The sequence below is a fragment of the Anguilla rostrata genome, chromosome 4 (assembly GCF_018555375.3).
Source record: "Anguilla rostrata isolate EN2019 chromosome 4, ASM1855537v3, whole genome shotgun sequence".
Taxonomy (NCBI): Eukaryota; Metazoa; Chordata; class Actinopteri; order Anguilliformes; family Anguillidae; genus Anguilla; species Anguilla rostrata.
The window spans coordinates 41,811,078-41,839,017 of record NC_057936.1 but is presented as its reverse complement, the minus strand read 5'-3'; the positions used below and the strand labels follow the sequence as shown (position 1 = coordinate 41,839,017).

At 40.4% G+C, this 27,940-nt stretch overlaps 1 protein-coding gene across 1 annotated transcript; it reads right to left on the bottom strand.

Moving 5' to 3' along the window:
- Positions 1 to 326: 326 nt before the first annotated feature.
- On the bottom strand, positions 327 to 27,940 carry c4h11orf65 (chromosome 4 C11orf65 homolog). Its single transcript, XM_064334119.1, has 6 exons — positions 27,922 to 27,940; positions 27,785 to 27,867; positions 26,733 to 26,831; positions 11,890 to 12,053; positions 749 to 919; positions 327 to 456 (listed from the first exon to the last, which is right to left on the bottom strand). Exons 1-6 carry the CDS (start codon positions 27,938 to 27,940, stop codon positions 327 to 329), a joined length of 666 nt encoding a protein of 221 aa, XP_064190189.1.

The following is a 27,940-nucleotide window of genomic DNA, read 5'->3' as shown; positions in this document are numbered from 1 at the left end:
GGTTTATATACCAAGATGAGCACGCCTACAAATATTTATATAATTTCTAGTTTCATAAGTACATAATCTCATCTATTAATATTTGAGAGATTCAATTATCATCTTTTCAGTAGTAAAATTTGTATTTAACTGAGTTTTAATAGGTTTTGTGTGGGTACCTGATATAACGAGATCTACATTTTTGGAAGTTCCAGTAAATTAAATCTAAATATGAAAGCTACCAAAGAATGCCGGTTGCCAAAACTACTTTTCCTGACCCAGCATGGTGGATTTCAATGAAAAGCCTGATATTTAATCAGATGAGCATTTGATTGTGAGATAGGTCCTTAATACTTAATGTGTGATGCAGTAGACTTGAGGTCACTGATGAAGTTCATGAAGTAACTCCATGTTGTTTTACCTATACATGCCTCAGATGACTTGCTTGTTGCCAAATGCCTCCATTCACTGAGGTAACTGTAACAATGAATAATAAATGTTAAATCGGCCATCAAACACCCTTGATGGCATTTTCATTTGAGAACACTGGTTTTTAATAGAGTGAGGAAAAACCCACCTTGATTTCCAGGTACAAAGCCTACTTTACGCATACAGTATATGCTAGTGGTGTACATGGTGTATAAATGGACATCAGTGGTGTGCATTCATTGTGTATGTGTTGTCTGGTGTATAACAGAAATTAGTTGTATACAAGGAAAATTATCTATGATGAAGTTCAGAGGTGTACATGGTAAATAATAGAGATTACTCCTTGTAATTAAGTGCGTTGGTCCGTTCCAGCAGCTCATCAACCTCCCACTCCACAATATGTTTCAACTCCTGTTGCTCTGCAACAGCCATCATGCCCCATGAGCCTTCCTGCACCAGCAGCACTGTGTCTGGCTGCTTTGTACAGGCCTGTGCAGTCACATCATTGTACCTGCACACAGCACAGGTAAGCCCCTACTGTACTGGCACATAGGACAAAGCACACTGCACAGGTATGGCCCTCACTGTATGTGCACACAGGGTATGGCACAGGTAATGCTACAAAAAGCTTGCATTGATTTAAAAAGGGGGTATTTATATGTATTTACAGTTCTCTAAAGAGGTTTTTTAAATATGTATTTATTGTGTTTTGTATATATATGTAGTGCTTCACTGCCATTCCTAGCCTTTGGGGGGCTGTAAGCACAATTTGACTTGGGGGGCCCTCGCAACCCACCCACTCCCTTAAAGAAGATATATACATTTTGAAATAATTGATATATATTTAGGATTGCCATTAGGGACTCACAGGTTCAGCCAAGCACAGTGAACTAGTACTAGAATTATCCTTTCTTCATTGTCTGCTGCCAGAACTACTTTGCCCTTACAGACTGGAGTCAGGACCAAAACTACTCTTCAGATTTTGGTAAAGACACAGACTACTCCCCAAATTATGGGATAGTAAAACATGCCCTAGTATAAAAACACCAGTTACGCATGACTGCTAGCTGTATCTGGAACTCCGGCACATAGCAGGACTGATTATAATCACAAACACCCCACTAAAATAAAATCAGCATTATAAAAACAAACTGTAACTTAGGGCGTTTTCACACCTGCCTTGTTTAGTTCGGTTGAATCAAACTCGGGTTTGTTTTCCCCCTTGGTGCAGTTCATTTGGGCAGGTGTGAATGCAGCAATCACACTCGGGTGCGGACCAAAACAACCAGACCGAGACCTTGTTGAAGAGGTGGTCTCGGTCCGGTTAGAAACAAACTCTGGTACGGTTCATTTGTGGCATGAACGTGATCTGACCTCGATCTGACCCAACTGCAGGAAACATTGCGCATTTTTGGACTTAAACCAGCTCCCGTAGCCAGCTGCGCTGTGCATTATGGGCTGAGGAAGAGCTTTGTAAAGATCAGAATTGCTAGCAGCTAGCTGTAAAGCAACATATATCGAGGGTTGACCTGGAGCAGCGACAAAATACGTTGCCTTCTTTAAATTTGGGCAGACGACCATATATCCCAACTGCTCGAAAAAACGCATAAAAATTCGGAAGTCTTCAAAATGTTTAGCGAATGGCTGAAGGAGAGGGGATTTGACCAGTCCGTCAAACAGTGCCGAGTTAAAGTGAAAAAACTTCGCCAATTGTACATAAAGGTACGAGATGCCCTTAGCAAAAGTGGCAGTTCAGGAGAAGAGAAGAACAAATGTCTGGTTTGACGAATTAGACAAAATCCTAGAGACAAGGCCGACAGTTTGTCCAGTGGACATTGTCCAGTCCTATGAAGAGACATCCGCTTCAGGGACCCCGGCTCCTAGTAGCAGCTACTCTGGAGATGTTGAGTCTGGTGGAAATGGTGAGTGCATGTCTGATATCCACACTAGTCATTGTTGGTAACCCGTTGTATAACTGGAATAAACCCCTCCGGGCTGTCCCGTTATTGGAATATAATGTACTTCGGGGCTGGTTAATTTTCCAATGTGAAATCCATAATGTTATATTGCACATCTGTAAACTCATCCCATCTAACATGGCGCACTGTATAGATACTTGTTTTTTCTTTTACCTTCTATTTTTTGATAGTTATGCACCACTACATCAAAACAAATTCCTTGTATGTGCAAACTTACTTGGCAATAAATCTGATTCTGATTTTGTTTTTCAACAGGAGAAAATGCAAACAAGACATCCACTGATCCAGAACCAAGTGGCCAGAGCACATCCACTGATGCAGAGGTCAGCGATGCTCCACAGAGCAGCAAGAGCCTTGATGGGCAGAGTTTAGGAAGCAGTGGAAGGCTGGCCATTCCTGGGGCTCAAGCTAGGAAGCGCAAGGCCAAAGCTTGTCTGGTTGATAGTGGGCTTACATGGCTCAGCAGAAGAGACAACTAGATGAAATGTATGAGGCTGAGGAAAGATGCCAAAGAGAGAGTGCAGCCTTTGAGAATCATCTGAGGACACAACAGGAGGCTGAAGAAAGGAGGTTCAAGGCTATGCAAGGCCAGCAACAGGCAAGCAATCAGATGTTTATGCAGCTAATGGGCACTTTCATTAATGCAATGTGTCATGGTCAACTGCAGCACCCACCATCACCGCACTGGATTCCTCCAGACGCAATAAGGTCAACCCTTCCTTGTGCCTGGCCCATGCCTCAACCACCTGTCCCACAGCGGCACATGTTTCCCATGGAACAACCACTGATGCCTGCACCTATGCCACAGCAGCCCATGTCCCAGCAGCTGATGCAACCACCCATGGTCATAACAGATGAAGTGGCTCCAAATTCTTCATCTGATGGCTCATCTGTGTCATCTATATTACATGATGTGAACACAAGCCAGCATTTCGACAACTTGTAGATAATTGCACACCAATCTACCTCGTATAGTGTTATCCCTCAGTATGTTCCTGTTGATTTTTTTTGTTTCAAGTACAGCAGTTTGAAAGAGGTTTACACTACTTTGTAAAATGACAGGGCAAGCTAACAAGAGAAGGCACATTTGAGCCTTGCACTTTATTTTCCATTGACACAAATGTTACTGTTAATTTTTATTTTTAAAGTAGACCTATAGCAGATTGAAGGTCATTGTTGTAAGAGGTTTACACTACTTTGTTAAATGAGAGGGCAAGCTAACAAGAGAAGGCACATTTGAGCCTTGCACTTTATTTTTCATTGTCAAACACTGAAACATGTAGAGAAAACTTTGAATGTTTAAAGAAACATTTTGTTGAATGTTTTTACATTTGTAAAATTTGGAAGCACTTTACCTCAACAATAAAGTTGTTTTTTTTGTTGTTGCTACAAATGGCTTTTTCTAAGTTCATATTCAAGTCAAAGTCACCACATCTCTATACAACATTTTAACCCCATTAAGTGGGTCAACCTTGGCTGCTGGTAAATCTAGTTGGTTACCTTTTCTAATAACCCAGATGGAAACAGTGCAACAAGCATGCACTCCATTTTTTTTATCCACATGAGTGCACCGCTGCCCTTCTTTGCTAGCAGATTTAAAAAATGTTTTAAGTCCAGATCATATCAATATGTTTGCATTCATTCACTGAAATGCAAAGCTCCTATGAAACAGTAGTGCAGCAGACCTACAAAATACAGTTAAAAATCTTCAATAAATGTCATCTGATTTTTTAAATTTACATTTGTTAAAATTAAAACCTCAGTACTTTTGCTTCATTCATATGGTTTATTTATATTTCATCATATTTTTGCTGTCAGGTTATCCTATCTGGATTTATGGTGTACCTGCAAAAACTGACTTGACATTTTTTGTTACTCTGAATTATGGAAACAAGAATTTTGTGCATTTCATTTGAGATGTGATACATTTAAAAATGATAATTAACATGGCAAATCATAATGTACAATTCCACAAATTCAAAAATGGGAACATTTCAAAAGATGGAAAAAAAGGTCTGGATTGCTGAGAGTCAAAACAACAAATAGCGGCCCGTGGGCCAAATCTGGCTGTCCAACAAACATATTTGGCCCTGTAACGAAAGCTGAGGTTTTCGCTCTTATAGATGACATCTAAATCAGTAGACTTTTTCCAGATGAGTATTAACATATTAAGCTGCTGTCACTCTATTAGCCCTCACTTACTGATGGGAATTATGACAAATGCCATACAACTAACAACAAACTTTTTATAAACCAATTTTTTTCTTGAATGAATTACAAGGAATGAACTAAACTAAACATATTTACAACATATTTTCACCACGCATGTACAACATCGGCCCCGAGTAAGCAGTGCTGAGAAAAACTGGCTGACCCCTGCCCTACGTTCTTGAAAAATAGGAACACAGTGCATTCCAAATGTCATTCTCTCTGTCGTCCCCCCTCATCTTCATCCTCTTCATTGTCTCCCTCGTTGTGAGCTTCACAAAAGTTGTGTAATACACAACATGCTGAGATTGTGACTGACCAGGGTGTGCTTCATTTTGTTTGAGGAGACACCTCCTTTAAGGCGCCCAAAGGCTCCCTCTACAGTCATTCGCGCCTGACTGAGCCGGTGATTAAAGTTAATCTGTTCAGCTGTTACTCCTCTGCCTTCAGGGAACGGCTTCATAAGCCAGGGTATGGGGTAGGGTAGGCAGAATCACCTAGGATGACAAGTGGCACATCTACTTCCTCAAATGTTTCAGTACATCGTGGCAACAGTCTGCTGCTCTGGCCTCGATCATAAAGTGACGAAAGGGCAAAAAACCTGGGCATCGTGGACTTTGCCTGGCTGTCCAACATTTATGTCCCAAAATTTCATGTTGTTGTCTACCACACATTGTAAGATGATTGAATAATGCCCCTTCCGATTGTAGTAGTCCTCTGGGGTATTTGGTGGAGCCTTGATGCTTATGTGTGTCCCATCTGTCCAGCCACTTGCGGGAACCTCCACTTATCCCGAAAACCTTGCACTATTGTTCTCATGTCATCAGCAGAGGGTGTTTTGATGTACTGTGGTTTCATGATTACATTTATAGCCGTGACAATTTCTTGGGTGATAATGCAGCAAGTGGACATACCAGCACCAAACAGGTGAGCGATGGACCTGCACTCCAAGTTAGTTGCTAGCCTCCACAGACAAATAGCAACTCTAATCTCTACAGGGAGGTCAATCAGGGCTGGAGAACATCACACAGATGCAGGAATGTGCCTTTTCTCATCCGGAAGTTGAGCAACCATTCTCTGTCAGTCCAGACATTATTGTGATTCCACCAATCATGGGAGCGTGGAGTGACCCAGATACTCCCATAGTCAAGGAAGACAGAGAAAACTCATTAACTCCTAAGCCTAACTCCCCCCTCAGCCTACAGACCTGCAGCTTTCTGCCTCTGCACCTGCCACTTAACCCCCCCCCCCCCCACCCAGCTTAACAGTGTCATCATAACAGTGTCTGTGTTTTATGTTATTGTTAGATTTTTTTCATTTGTTAGATTTTTTATTGAACCCACCCAGCGTAAGTGTCTATGTTAGATTTTTTTTTTTTTACTGAATATAAATTTCTTGTGTGTTTTGAAAGCTGAACCAAGGCAAATTCCTTGTATTTCTATACTTGGCAAATAAATGATCCTTGAATCCTTGAATGTTTAATGATAAATTGACATATTCTATCAATCAGAATTAGATTTGGCCAAGTATGTTAACACACAAGGAATTTGGTTCCGGCTGTTGGTGTCTCTCAAGCAATGCAGACAACAGTCTAGTTGTAGTGTAATGCGGACAACAATGATGTGCATCACGTATGGTAATGAAATTGTAATGTATGAGTAATATAGAGGCAATTTGAGTAATATGTGAAATGTTACAATAATTAATTTGCAAGGAACATGTTTTGAGTTGACAATAACAACTTGCCAACAGGTAGATTCATAGAGAAAACATGCCCAAACAACAATAAGTCTATTAACTAACCATAGATATAATATATATTGAATACTTTTGTTTACACCTTTGTTGACTTACCTGACTAGTCTTCGGTTAGGATGTTGTGGTATGTTCGGTTAGGATGTTGTGGTATGTGCTCAATATGTGTTCCCTTCTCCTCTTCAGCCGACTGAAGGCAACACGTCTAACGTGAAGCAACACATTGTTTTCGAGACTTGCCTTGAAGTGCGTTCAAATGTGCCATTTTGTTCGCATATTGTGGCTTGGTATATGGCCCAAATGATGACCGCAATTATGAGGAGATGCCGTTTCTGCCGGTACATTTTGGATAGCTATCCCGTAAGAAAAATAAACTCTACTTTCTCCGCCTGCCAGATTTCTGACCAATGAACAGTGACAGCTTCCACGTGGCTTTTGTAGATATATTTTTGTTCGCTTGAAATTTTGCCTGTGTGAAACTAAACCGAACCAAAGGGAAAATGCAACAAAGTAGCAACTCATCCACTGATTCAGACCAAAGCAAATGAACTATAGGTGTGAAAACGCCCTTAATGTTTTTGAAGATATATTGCTAACTTACTGGCATTAGCCTACTCGTGACCGGAGGTTTTGGAAGGTCACCTGCATTGAGACTAACATAGCATGAATGTTACTCATTGCGAGTCGAATGTTAAAGAATCCTACCAGGGGCGTAAATATAGACAGTGCAGGCAGTGCAGTTGCACTGGGGCCCGTGGGGTGGCGGGGCCCATAGTGAGACCGGGCTGTCCAAAAATGTGTCGGGCGGAGAACGGGCCCTTGCAAGTGATTCAGATTGCCATCTCGGAAGTACGCCTGTGTTCAAAGAACTCACATTAAATTAAAATTGGTACCATTTGCTATATATGCCCTTGAAAAGGCAAACCCATCTCCGTCATTGTTTTCATTTTTTTTGGTAAAATAGTCTGTAGCAATCTATAACAAAATTATATGCTTATTTTACATAAACTATAAAAACTATAAATAAACTATAAAAAAACTATTCAATTAAATGAATAATTTCTTGTTTTCTTTGGTATTTTTGTCATATACAGATATGCAATGATGATTGCTGGGTAATATGTATGTTGTTGTCCAATGTCAAGTCTCTATTTGATCATGTGACGATACAATACGATATAGCTAGTTTAGGCGCAAAATCCGAACGTCTAGACTAACAAGCTGAGCACACCTGCAAGCCGAGCGAGCAGTCATCATGCCTTTCAAACATAAAAGCGGCAGTAAGAAAAGACAAGAGAGAAAAGAAAAGGAGGAGAAGGTAGCAAAGCTCCCTAAATTTGATTCCTTTTTTATAAAAATGGTAAATGGACTGCATTTATATAGTGCTTTTATCCAAAGCGCTTTACAATTGATGCCTCTCATTCGCCAGAGCAGTTAGGGGTTAGGTGTCTTGCTCAAGGACACTTCGACATGCCCAGGGCGGGGTTTGAACCGGCAACCCTCCGACTGCTAGACAATCGGTCTTACCTCCTGAGCTATGTCGCCAGCCCATGGATGGCGACCCCCCTCCTAGCAGCAATGCAGCAGTTTGGCTGCCGGCTGGCATCAGCATCTCTGCCCTCAGTGATGCTATAGTTATGTAAACATTCCAGCAGTAGTTGGTTGATTAGTTTACTTGTTGATTTGATTGACCGTCTGTTTACGTTACCATGTGTCAGAGCGTTTTCCATGGTTCTGATAGCTTTCTCTTTGACCTCTCTACTTTCCCAATACAATAGCCTAAGTAACTAATTCGACTGTAAAATCCAACACATTGTTGGTAAAATATATATATATATATATATATATATACACACACACATACACCTAATGGTGTGTGTGTGTGTGTGTGTGTGTGCGCTTTATAACTAGTAACTAGCCTGCACTATAACTCGTCATAATAGCATGCACTGGGGCCCGTCATAACTACCTTACACCACTGAATCCTACGTCGGAATAATGACACAAACAAGCACTCATATAATTTGTGATACAAATATCTTCATTTCAAGTAAGTTACAGTGAAATTGTCACGACAATGTACATACAAATCCACGCTTAATATTGTTTTCACTCCACCAATTCCATTAGCCGAGAACTGGGACTTCAGTTTAGCTAGCTAACATGAAGGGAGACCAAGCTGAAAGTTGAATGAGAGCGTTCCTTGTGTGTGCGCGAGACTCCTGCAGCAGAGAAGGGGTGCATGACCTATCAGTGGTCATCATTTTGTACAAGCATAGTGTGTTATATCTCTCTCTCACTAACTTACACACACTCACCAACAAACTTTGAGCCACTGCGCTGCGAAACGTTTAATAAATAAGTTCTGTGCGTCAGCCATTATGTTTTTTCAAATCGATTCATATCATTCTGGATGGCCACAAGATAAAAATACCCATTCTGTTTGCAACATAGGACTTTGATTTCACTAACTAGTCATTTCATTTACTACACATGATCACTATATTCTCTAGTCAGCGGACAGCAGGCAGCGAGCTGACTGAGAGCTGACCGTTCCCGGCTATCACTCAGGGAAACTCTCGCATCAAGGAGGAGGCGTCAGGTGTGGGAGCTAGCGAGACAAAAGCCTGGTGTGGCAGCTGGATTTCTTTCAAACCCCCGCTATAATGGTGGGGGGGCGTCGGAGAACCAGAAGTGACTAATACAGGGGAATGAAAAGCTAACGCTACAGACATTATATTACATTACAGGCATTTAGCAGACGCTCTTATCCAGAGCGACTTACACAACTTTTTACATAGCACTTTACATTGTATCCATTTATACAGCTGGATATATACTGAAGCAATGCAGGTTAAGTACCTTGCTCAAGGGTACAACGGCAGTGTCCTTACCCGGGAATCGAACCTGCGACCTTTCGGTTACAAGCGCAGTTCCTTACCCACTGTGCCACACTCCTTAACCACAAAGTCCCGAAGGACAAAGGAAAGGGAACACCAGAAACTAAAACACAAAATAAGATCCTTGGGAGAGCAACTCCTGCACACACAGGATCATAAACCAAAAGAAAACACGGAGTAAAAAACGACTCCGAAGGACAACCTTGTCCAGCCGAAAAACTGGCTTGAGAAACCAAAAACTCCCCATACAAACCAGGGTGAAAAAGAAAGGGACCAGTGGTACAGAGGTGAAGCTCTGGTACCAAACCCAAAACTGGTCTTAAAAAAAATAAAGACAACTGAGTAGCAAAATTACTCAGCGAAAAGAAAAAGCCTGAGACGCAGCTCAGAAAGACACAATCAAAATACAATACCAGGGACAACGTCCCAATACCCAACGGCTCACACAAGCTCAAAATAAAAGTATAAATACCCTAAGGCGTCAGAATGCGCTCACTGCGCTAAGAGACTGAACGCCTTTAAAAGAGGACACAGAATCACCTATACCTTACCGGCTTAGTGAAAAAGGGGTTTAACACAGAAGCGCTGATTGCTGTTCTGTCAGCGCTTATAAAGGCACCTCCCCAGGTGAAAATAATAGGGAATCAGACACCTGAAACAAATTTAAAAATTCCCAGATGCCGGGTGCCTTCTAGTGGCAGCCCAAGGCCACTGCACCCCAGACCCATGACACCTGCAACCTACACATCAAAATTAAGCCTAGAACCTGTAGTTTCTGATTGTTCAATGTCTCCCAGTTAAAGGGGGGTGGGGGGTGGTGGGGTTCAGACAGTCCATAAAACTTAGTTCAGTTAAAAATAAAAATATAAAAAGAGAGAGAGAGATGGAAAGTACAGTATGAGGATGTGGAAATAAACTTCATAATTAATTATATGCCAATATTAAATCAATTTGATGCTTTGAAGGCACAATTGCATTGCCAATGAATATTAGGTTAGAAAATACAACATTTGCCTGATTTAGCGTAACTTCCGGTATAAACCACGCCCACTTCCGGTCTTCAATCCAAATACAGACACAGAGACAGATAATTTTGTTGGTTGAACAAATACAGATACAAATAATGACGTCTCTGCACACCCCAAGTGCCCACCAACAATTCATTAATTTTTATTATCCTAGAAGAAGTACATTTGTCACCATAAGAAGTGGCTTTTTTATTGTATTCAATAGTGCTAGATAGGGGCTTTGCAACAGTGTTTAGTTCCAAAAAACTAACATCTTTAAATTTTTTACTTAATTTATACTCCCTTTTTGTATGTCTTCCTTTAATCCTACGTTCTCCTATATTTCACTTAACACTAGGGCTCTAAGAGATTCTATAAAAAGAAAATCAACCTTCCTGTTTTGTGAAAAATCAAAAGCACAATGGGCCTCATTCACCAATATTCAAGTTTTTTCTTAAATTTGTTCTTAAGAAAAATTCCTAAGAAAAGTCTACATCAGATTCATGACGTGTTCTTAAACCGCAGAATTGTTCGCACATGTGTTCTTAAAATGATGAATCCCATCGTCCTCGTAAGTGTAAAGCGCGTGCCAGTTGTTCCTAATTAGCATAGGTAAACGCCCCGCCAATCCCCATAAAAGGGCATGAGACTGCAGGGCCGTGTGCACACACAGAAATCGAAAAGAAAGAGGCAACTACCCTCTGAGGCGGAACCTGGCACCTTAATGCTTTGTAAAATAATGAAAAAAATTATTAAAAAATATTATAAATGATAAAAATATTATTGTAATTTAAATCCTATAATATTATACAACTGTAGAATTGAAGAAAATGCAATAACCAATTATTTTGCACAAACATGTCTCAAATGTGCGTAAGTGTGCTCTTGAGTGTGCGTAGATTCTGTTCCTACCTAAAAACAAATCCCAAATAAGAAAACATTGGTGAATGTCAGAATCTTCGTGAAAGCTGCGTAAGTGGGTTTTAAGAAGAAAATTCTTCTTAAGAACGGTTGGTGAATGAGGCCCAATGATATTATCGAAAATTCAAATTTGACAACTTATAGAGATAAATGAGAGTATTTAAAATATAATGTACGTCAGAACTCCATGTCAAATAGCAAATTATTAAGCAGGGGTAGTAAAAAAATACATAAATTGAAATCATTAAAGAAGCAAACTGTATTTGTAATAAATCTTCATTAAGTGAGAATAACAAACAAAAACTTATTCTCCTGCAATCCCTGCTAGACAACATTTACATTACTAAAACCAAAAAAGCATATATAAGATCAAGGGCGAAGTGGATAGAGGAGGGTGAAAGGATTGTTTAATTCAAAACCAACAACCCTCTAGACCAGTTCAATGGAGAACTTGTCTGAATACTTAAAAAGTCTCAAAACAATACTGGTCTGAGGACCTCCATTCATTCCATATTGCTTAGTTAGATGCGACATCTGGTTGTAATACAGAAAGTGTGAATTACTTACAGTGAGATAATTCACTTTGTATATATTACTGGGCAATTACCCACAAGCCACAGTGAGTGATGATGTAACTTGGGTACGATATCACTACTGTGCCCTATCTTGTTTGTCAGGAGCCTCCAGCTTTTGTTTTCTATACAGCGATACCATCCAATGTAGCCATCGTTGGTGATAGAGCAGTGGTTGTGGATGTTCTGGGGGAGGGCGGTCTTCAGAAATGGGCAGGAATAGACCCTGGGGTTTCTGGCACAGATGTACACAATGGGCCGGTAGGTGAAGATCTTGTAATAGATGTTTGGGGGAAAATTGCTCTGTAGGAGGAAGTGAAAGTAATGAATGTACAAGTTTACTGAGATGTATGGAGTACCACAGTGAACTACACTACACTGCCTTCATCTTCTACAGTGCACTATACCGTATATGGGGTTAAAAAAATGTTCACATGGATTTTTTTGTATTGTTCTTTTTATTATTGTTGTTTTAACTAGGGTTTGTAATCTTGGCTTATTGTAAATGAGGGCTCATTCCCTCAATGTGTCTTCTGAGTAGTGATGGTCAAAGCACAGCATACTCTCAAATGCTGTCCTTTGACAAAAACCCAAAATTGTGGGGCACTGTACCATTTTTATATGCATGGAAGTTAGTGGGTGAGAAAGAAAGGAGCTGATCTGGAATCCTAAATGTTGCAGTCGTACATACAACCGTATCAAGGTAAGGATCGGTGGATTGCTGTGAGATTTGCAGATGTTGGAAGCAGTTGTACATACAAGGAGGGGATTGGTGGACTGCAGTGTCAACGACAACTTTGCTAATAGTCAATTGATCAGAATCAGAATACTGTGTTATTATTGGCAGATGTAGCTAAATGCCCAATTGGGAGAATTAATTAATTAATTAATGCTGGAGCATTTGTGAGAATGATATTGACAGGAAAAAGAAGAAGGAGAACAGTGGCATGGTGGTGCAGTGTGGAATTGGCATGTTCTCTTGGATAACTGGAGACTCTAAATAGCCCATGTGAGTGTATGGGAAGGGCCGGCCAATGGCATAAACGGTCTATGGGGTTTCGGAATTACATTATTCATCCCCTATCGTGGAATTAGTGGTATTAATTTTAAACGGAACTGCAACCGAACATTTCATAACAATGCAATGTAAGAATGATTTCACTATCCCCCCCCTGCTCGCCAGCCCCATGCCACGGAATCGAACAGCTCGGACAGATTTGCTTAGGGCCACCAAAATCCTAGGGCCCCTGTGTACCCCTGTGTATGGGCTGTGCCCTGCCCTGTGATAGAATGCCAACCTGTCCAGGGTGTATTCCTGCCTCTCACCCAATGCACAATGGCATAGGCCTTGTCACAAAACTTGGACAACCAAAGGTTTTTTTAATTAACAGCTCAAAAATATATACATGTACACAAAAGCCAGAAATGCAGGCACTGAGACTTTATACAGTTGTAAGACATTTACATCTAAATTATTTGGACCCTTTAGAAAAAAATAGGCAAAAGCTTTATAAGCATACAGCCCCAACTCAGTTGCCTACTTAAATTGGCCCACAATTAGATACACCTGGAAACATTGAAATCAATCAGTCATCTGCAAGACACTGCACACTTAAGCCAACAGTCAGTTCATGAAAATGGCGATTAAAGCTTATTATACTGTACCTGTCAATCCAATTCTTTACTATTTTGATAATGTAATGTTAATGCCTCCAGGCATGTTTGTGACATTAAAAAAAAAACAATAAATAATAAAAAATTTTGAGGGTGTTTTTTCCCTCCTTAACTGATTTTCGAGGGCTGATGATCCAGATGAGGATATTTTTGCCCCGAGCCCCTATTCATTTCTGAACTTTGCACTTCAATACTGCCTTCATCTTCTACAGGGCACTACAATACTCTTCACAGCACCTAGATCTCCCACAATGCGCTACACAACAGTATCATTTTCATGTCCAATGTACTACACTACATTACACCACTCTCATGTCCATAATGCCCAACACTCCCTTCAATTACAATGCACAACACAGTTAGTTTCAGATGCAGGTACAACGTGTTCTGCCCCAGAAACAAGCGTGCTATGTATCATACAGGTGCACAGGGCTGGAAGCGCATTTAGTGAGTCATCTATAGGAGTCACACAAGGTGTGCTTCTCTTCTTAATACATATGCATTGAATTACAGTTGAGGTCAAAAGTTTATATCCACCTAGGCTAAAGACATTCAAAATTATTCACGACTCCACACATTTCATGTTAACAAAACATTTCCTGTGTTAAGTCAATTAGAGTATCTACTTCATTTCCATAAGAGGTAATTTAAAAATAATAACTAAGAGATTTATTTCAGCTTTTATGTACTATATCACATTTACAGTGAGTCAAAAGTGTACATACACTTTGTCTGTATTTGGTGGCATTGCTTTTTAATTACATAACTTGAATCAAACGTTTGGGGTAGCCTTCCACAAGCTTCTCACAATACTTTTCCAGAATTTTTGCCCATTCCTCCTGACAAAACTGGTGTAACTCAGTGAGGTTTGTGGGCCTCCTTGCTCGGACACGCTTTGTCAGTTCTGTCCACAAATTTTCTATGGGATTCAGGTAAGGGCTTTGTGATGGCCACTCCAATACTTTCACTTTGTTGTCTTTAAGTCATTTTGTTACAACTTTGGAGATTTGCTTAGGATCATTGTCCTGCTGGAAGACCAAGTTGCAACCAAGTTTTAACTTTCGAGCTGATGTCTTGAGGTGCTGCTTCAGTATTTCTTGATAATCCTCCTTCCTCATGATGCCATCTATTTTATGAAGTGCACTAGTCCCCTTTCCAGCAAAACACCCCCACAACATGATTCACAGTTGGGATGGTGTTCTTTGGATTAAAAGTCTCACCCTTTTTCCTCCATACACTGCACTGATCATTATGGCCAAACAGTTTAATTTTTCTTTCATCTGACCAGAGAACAGTCCTCCAAAATGCTAAGTCTTCATCCTGGTGATCACCTGCAAACTTCATTCTGGCTTTTTTATGCCGGTCTTAGAGTAGGAGCTTCTCCCTTGCGCGACAGCCTTTCAGGAAATGGCGATTTAGGATTCTCTTAATGGTGGATGTAGATACTTTGGTATCTGATGCCTCCAACTCCTTCACCAGTTCCTTCGTTGTTGTCTTGGGGTTCAGTTGAACCTGTCAGACCAAAGTTCGTTTAGCCCTGGGAGTTAATTTGTGCCTCCTTCCTGAACGATGCAGGGTCTGTGTGGTCCCAAGATTTTAATATTTGCATACAATTGTTTGTACAGATGCTTGCGGTACCTTTAGTTGTTTGGAAATTGCTCCTAAGGAGGAACCGGACTTGTGGAGGGCCACAATTTTTTTGGCTGAGTTGCTTGGATTTTCCCATGGTATCAAGGGCAAAAAGGCAGTTGCTCTAAAGGCCCTTAAATACATCCACAGGTGCCAATTCACTCCTAGTCATGACAACTGGCCAATCAGAAGCTTCTAAAAAGTAATTACATGAAATTCTGGAATCTTTCAGACTGTTTAAAGAGACAGTCAACTTGGTGTATGTAAACTTTTGATCCACTGGAATTCTGATATTGTGAATTAAAGCTGAAATAAATGTGTCTCTAATCGATTTTTTTTAAATGACCTCTGATGTGAACAAAGTTAATGCCCTAATTGACTTGCCAAAATAAATTTATGGTAACATATAATGTGCAGAGTTATGAAAAACTGAGTTTGAATATCTTTAGCCTAGGTGTATGTAAACTTTTGGCCTCAACTGTAACAGAGGATCGCGCAAATACTGGGTGGAGATATTATAAGTGCCCTGTTATTGGAGATGACAGAAGTCACACAGTGGTGCTTAGCTCTGGCCAGCCGAATCCTCTGTGTGAATTTTTGCATGTTGTCCCCCTGCATGTCAGGTTAGGTATACTCCTGCCGTTACACTTGACCAATGCACTGGCCTCAGAACTGGAGCTGGTCCCTGAGCGCTGCAAAGTGGCCTTAGTAACAAGCATGTGTCAAATACAGAGGACAAATTACTCCCCAAGGTTCACCAACAGATCTCATGCAGAGCACTGGGAAATTATTGCAATAACCTACACAACTGTAGTGACAGTAACAAGTGCTTAAAGTTTTAAAAAATCAGTGGCATGTGTTGCTAGTAAAAAATACAATACAAGTAAATGCACTGATAGGCAGGTGCATCTAACCATTTCGGTCCATTATGGAAAGAAAGAGCATACTTTTTATTGGAATATGACAGTCCACAGTTTGTCATGTGCTGTCCATAGAGCCTGACACGCTCTTATGGCGCATCAGCAGATAGGCTACATCAATTTCCCTACATCCAATGAAGACATTCAATGCACTTAACAGGAGTTTTTTTTAACTGCCCTTTTAAAGATCAGCTTCATACACAAAATGCGATTAGAAGACAGTCCCATAAGGTGATTGCGTAATGAGCTGTAGCTGTAGTATACAAGACGTCAATTTTACGCTGTTTGCATACGCACAAACATACCCACCTAAGGCCACAATTTGTGTTTCAAGTTTTATGTATGTTCATCTGACCCTCAGAGCACCTCTACTTAAGAAGCCCAGGGTTAATCCTCAATAATATACTCTCCTAGTGGCAGTGAGTCAGACATAGATTCTTTCTATGCAACATCAGAAGAATCCACCCGTTTCTCACTACCATCTCGACTCAGCTCCTAGTCCAGGCTCTGGTACTCTTATACCTGGACTATTGCATTTCCCTTCTTGTTGGTCTCCCTAAATGTGCCGCAAAACTCCTGAAGCTAATACGGAATTCAGCTGCATGACCTGTCCCACGCCTGCTCATGTCACAGCCTCATTTCAGTGTTCAAGTTTAAAACCTTGGTTGTAGCCTACAATGGAACAGCTGCACCCTAACCTCCAATCAATAATCAAACCCTACACCATGGCCATATCTCTTCACTCTGCAACCTTGGGGGGACTGGCTATCCCTTCCCTCAGCAGTCCCAATCACAATGCCTGTGTGTACTCATCCTCAAATTGTGGAACAAACTCCCACAGAGGTCAGGACAGAATTGTCGCCCATCTTTAGGTGTAGGCTGAAGACCCTCCTGTTCAGACAGCATCTTGCTTCCTCTCTGGTTCCCACCCCCTAACACTAGTTAGTTCAGGTTATGTTTTTTAAAGATGTTTTTTAGTGCTTGTTATGGACATAATCTGGACATATTCAGGAATTGTACTTTGGTTCTGCTTTGTATAGTCGATTTGCATTTGTGCTTCAGCAGTGTTACATAAAAACTTGTTGGTCTGGGAATGCTGAGCCAGGTTTGGCACTGACACTAATCTAAATCAGGTGAATACATTGATGTTCTCTATAAGTCACTCTGGATAAGTGTGATAAATGAATGCACTGTAATGAAATGCACTACCTTCACATCCTATAATGCACTACACTACACCACCATTAACTCCCACAGTGTATAATACTGGATCTCATAAAAAACATGTTTTCAACATACAAAAATGCCAAGTTACTCACACATACAAAGCACTGTCTACAAGTGAATGTTACATGCTGCAAGAGAAATGTCCCCATGGAGATAATGAAGTAAGCTATGTATGTATGTACAATTTTACATGCAGTATTTATTGTAAGTAACACATATACAAGAACTTGTACATTTAGTAAAACGAACTTGACAACCAAGTATAAACATATGTTTTCTGGAGGCATATGCTTTCTGTGGGTATTCACCAGCAGTTTTTTACATTCATTTAAATGTCTTGCACGAGGCAATTTGAGGTATTTGACACAAAGTTTGAATGACATTGTAAGATGGTAAGATTAAAAAACACAAGGCCAAGTGACTTGAAACAATTTAGAAAATGTTGGGTAGCATTGCTTTGGAATAAAGCTTCTTTAATTTCGGCGAGGCAAGATATTGTTTGTAGTACAGTAACATGGCGTCATTTTGATATCAATACTTTTAATGGCAGGGCTAGATTTTGCCAGTTTTAATGAATGAGTTATAGACAGTGCTTTCTATGTGTGAGTATCTTGGCATTTTTGAACATTGAAAATGTGTTTTTTATGAGATATTTCTTTTTGCAAAGTGTTTGTTGTGAGAAAGTGAGAACAGTAATGTTTATAAATGTAGACTATGAGAAGTATGCGTACCCATACATACATGAAAAAACACATACAGCGTAGGCAGTGCCAGATGTAGACTGGTTTGATTGGGAGGCAGAGTGAGATTTTGGGGGGGCTAAGTCGAGGACATCATTTGTGATGAACAGCGGAGCGGACCTGGGTGTAAAAATGCGAAGTAACGGTTTAAGAAACGGTTGTGGATTATGGCTATCCTTGTGTGAATTTGTAGTCTGATCAACGTGTGGCAATGATAAAGGGTGCGGTGGTGTAAGTATAAAAGAGGCTTGCACCATCAGAAAAGCAACAGAAATGTCCCCAGTGTATGTACTCTCTGATATGACGGACATCCAACGAGCCTTCATTGACAAAATTATCAGCAAGCTCAGAATTTGAGCTCCGTAGGTCGCAACTTATGTACCCTTCTGTCCTGCTCCGCTTTGTGTTATTTTTTTGAGATGCACTTTTAGTGTTTATAAGGTTTATAAGGCATTTTGATACACTTCGTTTTAGGTAGGACTCATCTTCCCTGTTTTGCTTAGCTAGATCATTGACCTTACGTGAGAATTGGAAGTAGTAGAACAGGAACGCTTGACAGTGGAGAATAGCAGCACATGCATATTTCCCAGCAATCTTTGCATATTAGAAAATAACAGTAGTACGAGAGAAATGAGAAGAAATTATGAAATTGAGTAGTTGAAAGAATATGTTTTCAGCAGAATGGTAGGTGGAGTCTGACGTGACCACAGACTATAGTGCAATGAGTGACCATGAGTGAGATGAGTTTCCTTATTGAATTGTATATAAAACAAACGGTATTACTAATTACTTGTTTAAATAGTTGTTGAAGTAACGCATTTCTGGCTGGAAAAATAGGAAGGAGAAAACGCAAAATCCCCTTATTTTGGGGCTTTATTGTGTGGACATAAACATGTTGTTTATGAATTCTGTGTGTTGAAATGGGGTCAGAATGTACAGAAAGTTATGTTTTTAAGGGCTGAGAGTCTGTGGCTGTTGCGGTTAATTCTGTGGGGAACCCTGAAAAGTGCCAAACTCTCAGTGCTGTATAGGTATGGGGCATGCCCTGCCAAGGTGTAACTTGGCTGGGTGGCATACCTGCCATCCCAATCACAATCAATTCCCATAGTGCATAACATTGCAGTGTGGCACCCAACATCTGACAGCGATGCACCCTTGATTCTCATACCCTACAAGTAACCTACACTCCCTAATTCACTCAACACTCTGAAAAACTGATTCAAGTTACACTCCCAATGATACATGCTACATTCCCGACACACTGAAGCTCACTGTTTCTGAACTACCTTCACTAAAGTTTGAAAACCAGTTCTTGGCTTTGGTCTGATCTCTGTGACATTTGAATGTACACACAGGGGTGCCAGAAAAACTAACCTTTTGGAGCAAAACTGCCCTCATGATAGCCCTTTCTGATGACTTATGTTAACTGGGTTCTGATGTTGTAAATGTGTACAAAGGGGTGAATTATTATTAATTACGATTTGAAATAATTCCACCCAAAACTCTGTGAAACTCTTGACACAACTGGATGAAATTATCCAACCAGAACTGTAATTTCACGTGGGATTTTACTTACAACCATGTTTCTTCCACTAGAGGTCAGACCTACCGTAATGAAAGTCACCTTCCAAGTGGTATGACTTTGAATCTGAGATATTTTTTCAGGCTTGTAATTCAGTTCTAATTGATGGAAAAATGTCTCCATCATGGAGAGAGGCCATTAGTGTTATCCCTAAGGAGGGACAGATCAGAATTTGGTCAAATAGATCGTTCTGAACCTTGATTACAAGTTATACGTTGCCATCAGGGGTGGAAAATCCAGGTTCAGAAAGTAAAAGTCCTCCCCGGTATTTCACCTGGATTTGCACAATTATTCAGCCAGGAGGTAGAACTGATTAGTGATCATGTGCTGGCTGAGTTCATGGGTGGAAGGAACACTTGGCAGGACTTTCTGACCGCTGGATTTTCCTCATCTGTTAGCTGTCATTGCCAGAAGAGTTTAAAAGGTTCTCCCCCAGTTGATAATGACCAGACAGAGCTTATTCTTCAAAGAAAAATGCATGATAACATAAGGGGTACGTTGCAAATATAAGTCACATCCAACAAAATTGCTTAGAAGCCTTTTTAATCAGCCAAGGTGCAGAAGAGGCTTTTGATTCTGTAAGCAGCATTAAATAAAAAGTTCTTAAGAAATCTGGGTTTCATTAAGGGTTTATCTAGGGCATTTGTACAGTTGAGGCCAAAAGTTTACATACACCTAGGCTAAAGATATTCAAACTCCGCACATTTCATGATACCATACATTTCTTTTCGTAAATCAATTAGGGCATTTACTTCACATCAGAGGTAATTTAAAAAAATCGATTAGAGACAGACTTACAGCTTTAATTCACTAAATCAGAATTCCAGTGGGTCAAACGTTTACATACACCAAGTTGACTGTCTCTTTAAACAGTCTGGAAGATTCCAGAAATTGATGTAATGACTTTTTAGAATGACTCCTTTTTTATAATAAGGAGTTACAGTAATTGGTAGTTAATTGGCACCTGTGGCTGTATTTAAGAACCTACTTTTACAGCCATTGCCTTTTTGCCCTTGATTTCATTGGAAAATCCAAGCAACTCAGCCAAGACCTCAAAAAAAAAGTTGTGGACCTCCCACATGTCCAGTTTCTCCTTATGAGCAATTTCCAAACAAGTGAAGATACCATGAGCATCTGTACAAACAATTATATGGAGGAATGGGCAAAAATTCCGACAATGTATTGTGAGAAGCTTGTGGAAGGCTACCCCAAGTGTTTGATTCAAGTTAAGCAATTAAAATGCAATGCCACCAAATACTAACAAAATGTATGTACACTTTTGACCCAGTGAAATTCTGATATAGTACCTAAAAGCTGAAATATATCTGTCTCTTGGCTATTATTTTTAAATGACCTCTTATGGAAATAAAGTAGATAACCTAATTGACTTAACACAGGAAATATATGGTAACATGAAATGTGTGGAGTTGTTTGTTAGTTTGAATGTCTTTAGCCTAGATGTATGTAAACGTTTAGGCTGAACTGTACATTATATGATAATCTAACAGTTTAGATAAAAATAAATGGACACCTGTCAGATACTAGAACTTTACAGCATGGCTCAGGAAAGGGTGCCCGGTGTCTTCCTGCATTTTGCATATTGCACAGAACCCCTTGCCCAGTGGATAAGACAGACTGACATAATTAAAGGTATTCTTATACATGGAGAACATCATTGTATGCAGATAATATTTTCATATACTTAGGAGAACTCTCTCATTTTCTGAACGGATTGAGCTTTCGGTTACTTTTGGTGAATATGCAGGATATATACTAAATGATCAAAGAACCCAAATCTGGACCTTTAATCATATATCTTCAAAACAACTACTACACAGATTCCACCTCAAGTAGAATAAAAACTCACAGAAATACTTAGGAGTAGAATTATCAATATAAATCTCTACATTAGAAGAAATTATGGTCCATTTACAACAAAAATCAAAGCTGATGAACATAGATGGAATACCATATTTCACATAGACAAACAGAGACACACAGAGGTACATAGAAACACACAGAGCCACACAGTGACATATTCAGACACAGAGTGACGCACAGAGACAGACAGACGGACAGAAACACACAGATCCACCCAGAAACACACAGAGACAGGCAGACGCACATAGACACACAGAGAAACACAGAGACACATTGAGACATGCAGAAGACACACAGAGACTCACAAAGACACACACAGGCACTAGAGACACACAGATCCACATATATATACACAGAGACAGACAGATCCACATAGAAACATACAGAGACAGACAGATGCACATGGAGACACAGCGAAACACAGAAGACACACAGAGACTCACAGAGACACACACAGGCACAACAGACACACAGATCCACATAGAGACACACAGAGATTCACTGTGGCCATTACCACACTGTTAATTGCATTTTTGTCGTTACCACAACGTTGTTTGTATTTCATGTTGTTTGTACTCCTATTCCTGTTTCTGTGTGTAGCTTTGGCAATATGTACAAATGTATTTCATGCCAATAAAGCATTTTGAATTTGAATTTTGACACACAGAGACAGACAGACACACATAGACACACAGAGAAACACACACAGACACATTGAGACACACAGAGACTCACAAAGATACACAGAGACTCACAGAGACACACACAGGCACAAGAGACACACAGATCCACATAGAGAGACACAGAGACAGACAGATGCACATAGAGAAACGCAGACATATTGAGACACACAGAGACTCACAGAGACACACAGGTGCAAGAGACACACAGATCCACATAGAAACACACAGATCCACACAGAGACACAGAGACATGCAAAGGCACATAAAGACACACAGAGAGACACACAGAGACACATAGACACACAGAGAGACATACAGAGACACATAGAGACACAGAGGCACATAAAGACACACAGAGAGACACAGAGGCACATAAAACACACAGAGAGACACATAGAGACGCACAGAGGCACATAAAGACACACAGAGAGACACACAGATACACATTAAGACACACAGAGACACATTGAAACACACAGAATCACACAGTGACACGCAGAGACATGCAGAGGCACATAAAGACACACAGAGAGACACATAGAGACACAGAGGCACATAAATACACACAGAGAGACACACAGAGACACATTGAGACATAGAGACACAGAGACACATTGAGACACACACAGGGACAAGAGACACACATATCCACATAGAGAGACACAGAGACAGACAGATGCACATAGAGAAACACAGAGACATATTGAGACACACAGAGACTCACAGAGACACACAGGCGCAAGAGACACACAGATCCACATAGAAACACACAGATCCACACAGAGACACAGAGACATGCAGAGGCACATGAAAACACACAGAGAGACACAGAGAGACACATAGACACACAGAGAGACAAACAGAGACAGATAGACACACAGAGGCACATAAAAACACACAGACAGCCACATAGAAACACACAGAGGCACATAGAGACACATTTAGACATAGAGACACACAGAGACACACATTGACACACAGAGATGCATTGAGACACAGAGAGACACACAGTGACACAGAGACACATTGAGACACACAGTGACACACAGAGACACGTTGAGACACACAGAGACCCATAGAGACACATTGAGACACACAGAGACATACAGGGAGACACACAAATGCACATAGAGACACACAGAGAGTCACAGAGAGGCACACAGAGACACACAGAGGGACATAGAGACAAATAGAGGCACACAGAGACACACAAAGACACACTGAGACACACAGGCACATACAGACACAAAGACACAGAGGCACATAGACACACAGAGACACATTGAGACACACAGAGACACATAACAAAATAACTACTAGACAGATTCCACCTCAGGTAGGATAAAAACTCACTAAAATACATAGTAAATACTTGGTATTTCAGTGAGTAGAATTACCAAAAGAAATCTCTACATTGGCAGAGATTAATTATGGTCCCTTTACAACAAAAATCGAAGCTGATATACAGAGATGGAATTCCATCTCGCTTCTTAGTCGTAGAATTGATTCCATAAGAAATTAACATTCAACCATGATTACTTTTTCTGTTCTGTTTCAGGCTCCTGTGGAAATTTACTCAAAACAATTTTCTGAATGGAATAAAATGAATTGGTTGAAGTTTCAGCTAAGAATTTGGAACATGGTTAAGGATGAGTAGAAACTACATGATAAACATAATAATTTGATTGTGGGCTTATGATTCTGATTTCAAACGTAAAGAACTGAACCACAGATTTAAAACCTGGATAGCCAAAGGAATAACATTTCATTTATGAACAGAAAACAGACAATTAAAAGACTTTCAAACTGAGAGGAAAATATGCCCTGGAAGAAAAGATTTCTATTGATACCTCCAGTCGCGCCACTATTTTGACCATGCTGTTTAAAACAATACATTAGACATGAATGATCCAATGCTAAAAGTAATTGTTGGGAGCCTACCAGACAGAACATAGTAAAGGCGTTATGTCGAAACATGAACTTCATAAATTCATAACTCATACTATAGAGTATATGAAATATAAATAGGAAGAAGGTAATTTTGTCATTTCAAATGAAGAGTGGTTCAAGTTTCTTGACTTTCAATTGAAGTGTACCAACTCACATGTATGGAGAAAATATGGGTGGAAGTGTCTCACTCTGTTTTTTATTACTCCAAAGCAAAAAGCACACTTTACTGGGGAAGATTTCAAATGTTGGAGACTTAGTGGGAGTCTGGAAGCCAACCACACTCGCATGTATTTCGGGAGTGTCCAGTGATAAGGTATTTCTGGGCAGAGATATATAAAGCATTGAAAGGCATGTTTGATAATGAAATACCTTTTCAGTTTTGCACATTGTATTTAGGGTTGATTTCCATTCAGGTCGGTCTGATGAATACTTCTTTGGTGTTCTGATATCTGTTTGTAAAAAAGGCGTTGGTTGCTTCTTGACTCTCCCACAATAGAGGGATGAACTCTGAGACTTAGTAAATTAAATATTTATGAAAGTTTTCACTTTATTTACAAATAAATACATTTATTAAGCGCCTGCCAAAATGGGTTACCTTGGTACAGCCTTTACGGCCAGATTTTTTGGAAGTGACAAATTAATAATCCCTATAGACTTAATTGTTTCACTGTTTTAATTAATTTTACTGTTTAATGAAACTTTCCATTGGTCATTCTAGTCTCCTGCCCTTTCTTCTTCTTCGTACACTGCCTGGCCAAAAAAAAAAATTTGCCATATGGATTTTTTTTGGACAGTGCCCACTGTACAAGCCTCTGGAGGTAGTGTTATGATCTTGGGTTGCTTCAATTGGTCAGGTCTAGGCTCAGCAACATTATGTGGCAATAAAATGAAGTCAGCTCAGTACCTGAATGTACTGAATGACCAGGTTATCCCATCAATGGATTTTTTCTTCCCTGACGGCACGGGAATAATCCAGGACGACAATGCCAAGATTCATCGGGCTCAAATTGTGAAAGAGTGGTTCTGGGAGCATGTGGAATCATTTTCACACATGAATTGGCCACCACAAAGTTCTGACCTTAACCCCATTGAAAGTTTTTGGGATGTGCTGGAGAAGACTTTACGGAATGGGTCGACTCTCTCGTTGTCAATACAAAATGCAATTCTGGACAGAAATAAATGTGACGTTGCATATGGTCTACATGGTCTACAACCTCCCCAGACATTCCCATGTCACCCCCCTGCTCACTGACCTCCACTGGCTGCCTGTTATGGCTCGCATCAAATTTAAGACCTTGGTGCTTGCATACCAGCACCAGGATACATCCAGAGGATCATCAGACCCTACACACCAGCCAGACCTCTCCGTTCTGCCACCTCTGGACGCTTGGCACCTCCCCCTCTTCGTGTCTGTACTTCCCGCTCCCGTCTGCTGTCTGTCCTGGCCCCTCGCTGGTGGAATGACCTCCCCGTGGCGGTCAGAACAGCAGATAATCTGACTACCTTCAAACGCAGACTAAAGACTCATCTCTTCAGGCTGCACCTCTCCCCACCCCTCCCTAGCCTATAGTTAAGCTCAATGTACCTAGTTAGGCTAATGCAATCACGTTAGTTTTTATTTGGCAGGATTGTTTTTGTTTGATTCTGATTAGGCGAATGTGATTTTAGTGCTAGTTTGTACTTGGCAGGATTGTTTGTTTGTGTGCTGAACAGGTTACTCTACAGGGTTGGAGTCCTGATCTATGTGGTCACTTCTGGCACTACGATCTTTACTCCACTCTAGTGTGTTTCTTTTGCACCTCTGCACCTTGAACTAATGCACTTATTGTACGTCGCTCTGGATAAGAGCGTCTGCTAAATGCCTGTAATGTAATGCAATGTAATACGGTTGTTGAAACAATGCCACGACGAATGCGTGCAGTAATCAAAGCTAAATGCGGTCCAACAAAATATTAGAGTGTGCGGCTTTTTTTTGGCCAGGGAGTGTATAATTTACTGAAATATTTCTCCCAACCCTTATTATACGTAATTTTTCTTAGAATGTATATACTTTTTAAAAATCTATAATAATGAAAAGTGCAAAATGAAAAGGAATAATGGGAAGAGAAGGGTCATATTTCATTGTAAAATCACAATATTTACTACTGGTACTAATTTTGTGAATGGACTCTTCCCTGTTTATCTCTTTAAATAAATAGTTTTTAAGAAAGTAATCAAATATGTCAACATTAAAAAACATCAAGTTGCATGTCACAAATTTTAAACCAATTTCAGGATGGAAGAGTGACTTCCTGTTTATCTTGTTCAGACAGTCAATATGCTGGCGAGAGGATTGTTAAAGTGATTGTATATTTCTGTTCAATATTGTGCGTTAGTACAGAAAAGATTTATTTATTTCTCACCATCTCATCGCTTCGCTTTTTTAAACTTAGTGATAATTGTTGTGGTCCATGATATGGTGGAGTATTCTGTGAAAAATATGAAAAACCTCAAAGGTTTCCTTAAGGTTGAATTGCAACATTTTATCTGACAAGGTACTGGCAAAGATGCAAAATTAATGATGATCACCCAACACTTAAATGCATAACAATAGCCAGGAGTACAATATCGGAAAAGGACAAAAAGGTAAAAGGTGCTTACAGGGCCTGGCATCCTGTTGGCTCACATGAAAACTCAGAGTCACAGTCTGTACTCACCCCGCCCAATCTAAACCTGACAACAGCTCCAGCAGCAGCATCCAGAATGCTGACCAATTCCATTAGTGGTGTTGTCACATCAATGACATCATCCCAGCACTGAAATGTGTAATAGCCAGGAGTGCAATATAGGAAAAGAAAACAGTGCTAAAACATAACCATACTACTGCAACTGTTTTAATTAATCACAAAAATATACATTTTAAGTGAAATGTTTGCATTTGCTGAAAGCTGAAATTAAAATGATCAGCCCTAATGCTAGCATCAGCCTGCTTTCCATCAATGGGTATCAGCACAGATCTTTGACAACTGCTACAGCTCTGTATAGGTCTGTAGCAATGGAATTAAAGCAATGGAATTATTGAAACTTGGAGAAGCTGGCCTGATTTTCTAAGATGGCATTGTGTCTCCCCACAATGTCTAAATTTTTATGCTACTTTTTAGGGGTATCCACAACACAGTAATGGCATTATGGAGCTATACTATAATTGGTAGTTGGCAAGTCCATGGCGATTGCAGTCTACCCAGTGGTGTCACTAGGGTTGGTGACACCCGGTCCGGTCGACCGTTGGTGTCACCCGATGTTGTCGACGGGGGTGGGTGGGGGGGGATCTGTTGGATGTTGTCGACCAGGGTTATGCATTCAAACGACAAAACTCTTCTCGTCACATTAATACCGCTAATTCAATCAACCGGCAGTAAACTGCATTGGAGAAATTAGCTGTTTCAACCCGTCGCTAGACAAAACACCGCACAAAAAATTTAGTGCCAGTCATTTCGGCGTCACCCCCCTCTGATGGTGTCACCTGGTGTGGTCCGCACCCACCGCACCCCCCTAGTGATGCCTCGGAGTCTACCTGCAAAATGGCATTGAGCTATCGAGGTTCAAAAATTACTGGGAGAGCACTCAGTGTAATGTGCGGGTAGCGTCACACAAGTGCAACATACAAACATACTGTACATACATGCTTAATGACCACAGCAGTTTTAGGGGTCCAGACAACCAATATTTGACAGCATGACTGCAGACGTCTCTGAGGGTTCAGACTCACCTCTCTGGGGTTAAAGTACCTCAGCAGCTGGTGGGGCTCACCCTCATTCCTGAAATTCAGGAGGTTTTTGACGCATTTGAAGACTTCGAAATCCTTAGGACACGGTGGTTGAAAGAGTGAGCTTTTTGCTGACTAACTGGTTGATGTTTGGTACAT